This window comes from Arachis duranensis, chromosome 5 (assembly GCF_000817695.3).
Source record: "Arachis duranensis cultivar V14167 chromosome 5, aradu.V14167.gnm2.J7QH, whole genome shotgun sequence".
NCBI lineage: Eukaryota > Viridiplantae > Streptophyta > Magnoliopsida > Fabales > Fabaceae > Arachis > Arachis duranensis.
The window spans coordinates 14,986,248-14,993,669 of NC_029776.3; the positions used below are offsets into that span (position 1 = coordinate 14,986,248).

General features: G+C 36.4%; 1 protein-coding gene across 1 annotated transcript; it reads left to right on the forward strand.

The window, feature by feature from the left end:
* The first annotated feature begins 834 nt into the window (after positions 1 to 834).
* LOC107488301 (hydroxyproline O-galactosyltransferase HPGT1) lies at positions 835 to 5,296 on the forward strand. Its single transcript, XM_016109029.3, has 12 exons — positions 835 to 1,255; positions 1,331 to 1,394; positions 1,577 to 1,626; positions 1,907 to 2,100; positions 2,778 to 2,841; positions 2,927 to 2,999; positions 3,367 to 3,490; positions 3,673 to 3,760; positions 3,860 to 3,910; positions 3,982 to 4,053; positions 4,181 to 4,293; positions 4,939 to 5,296. The coding sequence occupies exons 1-12, from the start codon at positions 1,140 to 1,142 to the stop codon at positions 4,959 to 4,961; spliced, it is 1,032 nt and encodes a 343-aa protein (XP_015964515.1). The 5' UTR covers positions 835 to 1,139; the 3' UTR covers positions 4,962 to 5,296.
* Positions 5,297 to 7,422: the final 2,126 nt, after the last annotated feature.

The window sequence follows — 7,422 nt, forward strand, 5'->3', positions numbered from 1 at the left end:
AAATCCTAGTAATTACCCAAATTAATTAAGGCAGTTAGGCAATAATAATCTATTTAGTTGTGTTGGGTATTGTCTTCAAGATCCTGCTCCAATGCCTTATGCATGATGCAACCTCAAATATGTCATCAACCATTTTGCAGTTACCAGAAGCTTGGATTTGAAGAGTCGCATTTCGTTCTTTTTCAGTTCATCAATATATATAGCACATACAGAAACAATTAAGAAACCAACCATACCAATTGACTTGATTTAATTTAATTTGTCTCACCAAACAAAAAAAATGAGGTAGCACCAAAATTGATCAGGGATTTAATTATAATAATATGTTAAATTCCACAGTGCTGAAGAAGCAGGGAGCTGCAGAGAGGCTTGCGTGAGATCAGAAAATGAGCAAGTGAGTTAACTAATCTCCCAACCAGCATGGCAAGTCTACATAAACTAACTTAACAGAATTTGTGAAGAGCAGCTTAGTTAGCATGTTAAGAACCCCGTCAGACATGAAGCCGTTGTTGAACGCGAAGTAGAAGTTACCGTCACCGTCACCGTCACCGTCTGGCTCTGACCCAATTCACCCAGGTGACGGTGAAAAAGGAGGGAACACCCAGCAAATTCGACGTGCGTGCCTTTAAGTAAGTTTTTTTTTTTTACCAAAAAACTGTAAGTGTTTTTTTACGCCTTCGCCCTTCGCACCAAAAGACAAATTAATTCTTGGACCGGCCCAATTATAAGCCCATTGCTTCCTATTATTCAATTTGCTAACAGTTTCTTGGCCGAAAGAAAACTTGAAAAAAAAAAAAATTGCTAATGCAAGATGTTTGGGGACTGGAGAGCTTATTTTGAACTTTGAAACAAGTCATCGCAGTTCGTTCGTTCGTTCGTTCTGGCGTTCGGCATCTGACTATCTGAGTTCTCGGTTCTGAGATAGCTCCGTTGAAAATTGAAACCGAAATAAATAAAGAAGTTGAATAAAATCAGTTATAACGTCGCGGTCATAACTTGTGGAGCTCAAAACGTAAATACCGAAGAGAACCAAACAAAACAAGTCACCTTGGTTTCTCAAACATCATTTCAGTCTCAATTCCAAAACATAAACAATCTGCAGTTCCAACTTCCATCCATATATTTGGATCTGAGAAGAAATGCGTAGCCGGGGATCACAAAACCGGCTATCTGGTTACTCTTCCTTTGGATCTCGAGTCTCTGCTCTCATGCTCGCAATGCTTGCTACCATGTCTACTATTTACGTCGCTGGCAGGTCAGTTATTCACTTCTTCTTCGTACTTTCCTCGTGATCTTCAATTTTGAACTCAGTTTCCACTGCCATTTACAGGCTGTGGCAGGACGCGGAAAATAGGGCGTATTTGATGGAACAACTTAAAAAAAGAACCACTCAGGTAACCGTAATGTTAGATTTCGTGATTCAAGTTATGTTATGTCATACATTGCATAATTATTATTTAGTGCAAGTTATCTCTAATTCAATATTGCTTAGTTTGTGCGAGAGTGCAATTGCTAGTGCGTTTGTTTTTTAAAATTTTAGGATGTCAATGAGGCAGTATAGTTCATACGATTTCAGGGTCAATCCGCCGTATCTGTTGATGATACACTCAAAATTATAGAATGCAGGTAAGTTTCTTCTTGTTGCGGGTGATCATGGAGCATTTAGGTGGGTTATGCTCACACCATTAATAAAGTGATATTTCACCTAGGATCCATCAATATCTTGTATACTTATCTGAAATATCAATTTACTAATGGCATGAATATAAATATAATCCACCTAAGTAATCCATGAGCTTCTATTAATTTCTCCATTTCACATGCTGAGTTCAAATTTGGATACAAATGCCCTTTAACCGGTAGGCTATTGCCTGTAGGTATCACTATTTCATTTTTGCTTCTTCAGGGAACAGCGTAAGAAGTTGTCGTCTCTTGAGATGCAACTATCTGCAGCTAAACAAGAAAGTTTTGTTACAAAGAAATTACCAGGAAATGGTCGGAAGCAGCCTACTAAGAAGGTACTTGCAGTTATCGGGATAATGACAACCTTTGGCCGAAAAAAGAACCGAAATGCAATCCGGAAGGCTTGGATGCCAACAGGTACCTTTTCCATTGGTTTGGGTTCCTTTAGCAATGACAATTAGCAGCAGTTGGATGTAATGGAATGCCTGCTGCTATGCCTATATGAATGAGGGTTTCGAGCTGATTAAAATTCTAGTTTAGCTTCCACTGAATAATCATGACAATAAGGTGTTCTGCTATTGATTTATGTTTTATCTTTTCGATTGTTTCTGACTGAAATATGTCCAATTACTGCGCTTAGGATGCTTTCCTTGTGAACTTAGAACCCTGTTTTTATAGATGTTTTGAACTGATGCATTGCTGAAAGATATTCACTTGTTATGACAGCTTCAAGAAAGATAGTTTAGAATGGTTTAGATGCTTTTTATCTCACATTTTTTTTCCTTTCTTTAGATTTAAATAGAAATTTACCTGTTGTGCAAAGTTTACTTTCACCTTGGGTTTAATTTTCAAGTGTGGTTCTTGCTTTCTTAGTATCAAGAAATCCACCTTTTGCTACATCTATTCATTTTTAATCTGCTTAGATGGTTTTCTAATTAGTACTAATTTTGGTTTATAAATGTCGAAATGATAAATTAGTTATGTTCAAATTGAAATTGTCTACTAAGAATATAGGTTGTCTTTTATAGTCTTCAAGCTTTCCTAGTCTATCCTGTAGAACTCTTTTATAAGCACGTGGTGATGCCCTCTTGTAGATACTGCTATGAAAACACTTGCTGATCAAAAAGGCATCACTGTGCGCTTTGTAATAGGAAAAAGGTATGACTTTGATAGTTTTAATGCAAGTCTAATGAACGACTGGAACTTTACATTTTTGTCCAATGAACATTTCCTTTCTATGCAGCGCAAATCGTGGAGACAGCTTGGACAAAGAAATTGAAACAGAAAGCAGCCAGACCGATGATTTCATCATTCTGGTATGTTGATTTTTAATAATAGTTTCATGCTAACAGTATTTGATTGTTGACAAATTGACAAGTACAAACACAATAACCTTTTTATGTGACTATAAGGACTTTAATTGAATATGCAGGACTTAAACAAAAATTAAAGATATTGTGTTGTTTGAGAGAGAGAGAGAGAGAGAGAGAGAGAGAGAGAGAGAGAGAGGGGGGGGGGGGTCATGTGTGTTTTGTTCAAAGTTTGTTCTTACCTCGCCTGGTGCACTATTAAGCTTGATGTAGTGATGGACTTTAAGACAATATTTAGCTACCTCAATTGAAGTTGTATACTTAATAATGCAAGAATCAAATTATTAATCTTATTATCTGCTCCCCTCCTCAGGATAATCAAGTGGAGGCACCTGAAGAGAAAGCAAAAAAGATAAAATCATTCTTTATTTATGCTGTGGACAAATGGGATGCAGAGTTTTATCTTAAGGCCAATGACGATGTATATGTTAATGTTGGTATGTTGTCCTTAATAAGGCTTGTTTCTGCAGTTTTACAGAACTAGAATAAATCATATTTAATATTCTAGTTTGCAATATAACTTGAGGACTGAAGTACATATTGTTCATGAAAAGCAACAGGAATTATTGGGATTTCTTTGTGATTTTATGAGCATTCAATGACTTGATTTCTTATGCAGATGCCCTGGGAGGAGTTCTAACTTCTTATTTGGATAAACCCCGTGTTTATATTGGTTGTATGAAATCAGGCGAAGTTTTCTCTGATCCGTGAGTCTGTGCCTAATGTTTTATCTGGTTATGATATTATTTTTTTGTGTTATTAGAATTCGCTCTTTTTTTTCTTCTCATTTTACCTGAATCTTATAGGACACATCAATGGCATGAACCAGATTGGTGGAAATTTGGCGATGGGAGATCGTGAGTATATATAGACTCTCTGTTTTATCGTATATATAAGTGTACCTGTTGACGCTCGCATTTTGCTACAGATACTTTCGGCATGCTTCCAGCGATGTCTATGTAATTTCGAAAGCATTGGCTCAGTTTATTTCAATAAACAGGTTTGTTCTTTTCCTTCGTTTCTACCCTAATGAACCATGTATAGCCCAGAGAAACCATTGACAAGTGAGTTTATGTTGTAGTCATTATCTCAAAATGCATTATCAAGATCCAATATTTGCTTTGCAGACATATTCTTCGGACATATGCACATGATGATGTGAGCACCGGATCATGGTTTATTGGGCTTGATGTGATGCACGTTGATGAAAGATCATTTTGCTGCTCCTCTTCATCTACAGGTCACTTTTCTTTTTACCCCTCTCCTTACAAATGATTGCCATTTATCTGGATAGGAATTCAGGGCCTTCTCCTTTCTAAGATATGGCTTGGATACTGATGATTGCATATAATATTACACACATTGCCTAAGTTGAGATATACAAGTGAAAATCAAATAGACCCTGGATTATCACCTTTTCTCTGGACCAATACTATGATGTTTTGCCAATATATATACTGCTAGTTAGGGAACTAGAAATAGAACTAATGGCGAGCGAAATGGGTAGCTTTTTCAATAGGTTATGGACTTCATAGCTTTAAGCTCTGTTATTTCTGTACATAACACAGAACATTGTAAATCAGATCATTTAATGAATTCAAAATAACATTAGGCTAACTGGATCATAACAGAATAAATGAAATTGGATGTGTTATCTTTACTGGTCTGAACTTATAATTTTTTATCCTAGTCCTTTCATGGGTAATAGCCAATAGGTGTTTAGGCTTGAAAGTGTCAGGTCCTATAAATTGTATCCATTTTCTTCTGTTGTTTTAGCAGAACACAGATTTGTAACTCCTGAGCACATAAAAATTGATGAGTTTAGCCATTTCACAGTTCCACTGAAATGAATCAAGTTATGAGATGTTTTCTTCCCAAATTTCAGGGGCACTATGTGCAGCAGTATGACGATGCTGCCACTGACAATATGCGAGGATGTATCAATATCGATATCATGTATAGCAAACGGTAACCTGTTTTTTCCACAATCGTCGTTAATTCTTCAGGTGTTTTTTCACCGATTCTTTTTAGCCAGAAGTTGATTCTGCCACTTCATGGCGTGTAAATATGAAGAGCTCTCGCTGATCCTTCTTAAACTATACAATGTTACACCATGAGATAATGAAAGAATCATTCATTAACGTAAATATAGAAAACATTTTATATTATTAGAGTTGAGATGTCCGTGTGAACACGCTCTTGTTTGTATATTGGCCACCTTGGAAATATTATATTTACACCCTTTTGGCTTGGTTCATATTTTCCTTATTTGAGTAATATAGAAAGTATAGTACATGTATGTCACTAGCAAGTTGTACATTCCAATACAGAGCTATTATATATTATACTTCTGGAGACTTTTGGATTTTGGAGTATTGGTTCTTATAATTGTGCAATAATCTATCAGCTTATATTTCATAATAAAATCAATGCTTAAAGGAAAGGCGTAACGTCACTACTATTATTCATTTTCCTTGTTATACTTCATTTACGTGCAAGTAACGTCTCTCATTCTTATCCTTCGTTTCATCTTTGTCGGGGAAATCAGATGTAATGAGTGGACTGCATTTCGTCTTCTTCAATCAAACCATCCACCTTTAGTGTCTTTCATTACATCCCCGAAATTTGGTGGGCTTGTACACTGGATTTGATTACGACTAAGGTTCTGTATGCACAATCTTAAAAGTGTTTTCAACGTTCGCGTCAATGATTTCCGACACTCTTCCCTTTGAGGAAGTTACACATTTTATCTATTGCTGGGTGTTAATACTTTTTATTGCTTTTATCCAGATTAGTTTTCTATGAATAATATTAATAGATGAGCAATTTGTTAATCTCCTAAAAACTGAAGTTAGCTTTAGAAGGCTGTAGTATTTTCGCTTCTAAAGATTTCATATTATAGTCTATAGATTCACTTTTGCGTTATCACTACTTTGTAAGAAAACTACAATTACCCGAGCAAGATCGCACTGAGGGAAGTAGGGGACAATTTATTCTCCATTTTCTTGGTGAATTCTAAAGAGGAACTCTGAATGCTTTTACCTACCTTCCTTTTGTACAAGATATACATCAACTTGGATTGGTTGTATTCTTCTAGTTGATGCTAGAAGTTGTTGAAAGCAAATTAAAAGCAACTTCTGAGAAGCTACTAAAAAAGCTAATACATTAAGAGTAATACACATTATCTGACAGGGACATTTTTTCTGCCACTACAGCTTTATAACAAAGCGAGGTTAGTCATAAACAAAAATAAACATATTTTCCTTACATTATACATAATGAGTTTGTACTCCATATATGATACATGGAATCAAGAGATGAGCAAAGTTAAGGGTTTTAAGGGATATAAAAATTGAAAAGTATATACTAAACAAAAATAAGATTAATTATTAAAATTTACACTAAAAAATAAAAAATAAGCAAATGTACCTATATGTAGTAAACAGTTAAGAGCCTTTATAATAAATGTCTCAATGACACCCATGACAATTAAAATTGTAGTTTTTTTAATAACATACAACAACAACAACACCAACAAAGCCTTGTCCCACTAAGTGGGGTCGGCTACATGAATCAAACGACGCCATTGTGCTCTGTCATGTATCATGTCTACAAAGAGACCGTTTACATGTAGATCTCATTTGACCACCTCTGGATGGTCTTCTTAGGTCTTCCTCTGCCTTTCGCCCCTTGTCCATCTTCCATCTCATCTACCCTCCTGACTGGATGTTCTATCGGTCTTCTTCTCACATGTCCAAACCACCTGAGACGCGATTCAACCATCTTTTCCACAATGGGTGCTACTCCAACTCTCTCCCTTATATCTTCATTCCTTATTTTCTCCAATCGCGTATGACCACTCATCCATCTCAACATCTTCATCTCTGCCACACTCAGCTTATGTTCGTGCTCCCCTTTAGTCGCCCAACACTCCGTACCATACAGCATAGCCGGTCTTATAGCGGTGCGATAGAATAGACCATACACTTCTAGAGCTTCTCTCCATAACTCCAACTTCTTATTTAGGTCTTCCCTTGACTCTCCCATAAGGACGATATCATCGGCAAAAAGCATGCACCATGGCACAGGCTCTTGGATGTACTCTGTGAGTACTTCCAAGACTAATGTGAAAAGGTATGGACTTAAGGATGATCCCTGGTGTAATCCTATACCAATAGGAAATTCCTCTATCACACCACCTTGAGTCTTCACACTAGTTGTGGCCCCATCATACATGTTTTTAATTGCCCGAATATATGCGATCCTTACTCTCCTCTTTTCTAAAACCTTCCATAAGACCTCCTTTGGCACCCTATCATACGCTTTTTCCAAATCAATAAACACCATATGTAGATCCCTTTTATTACTA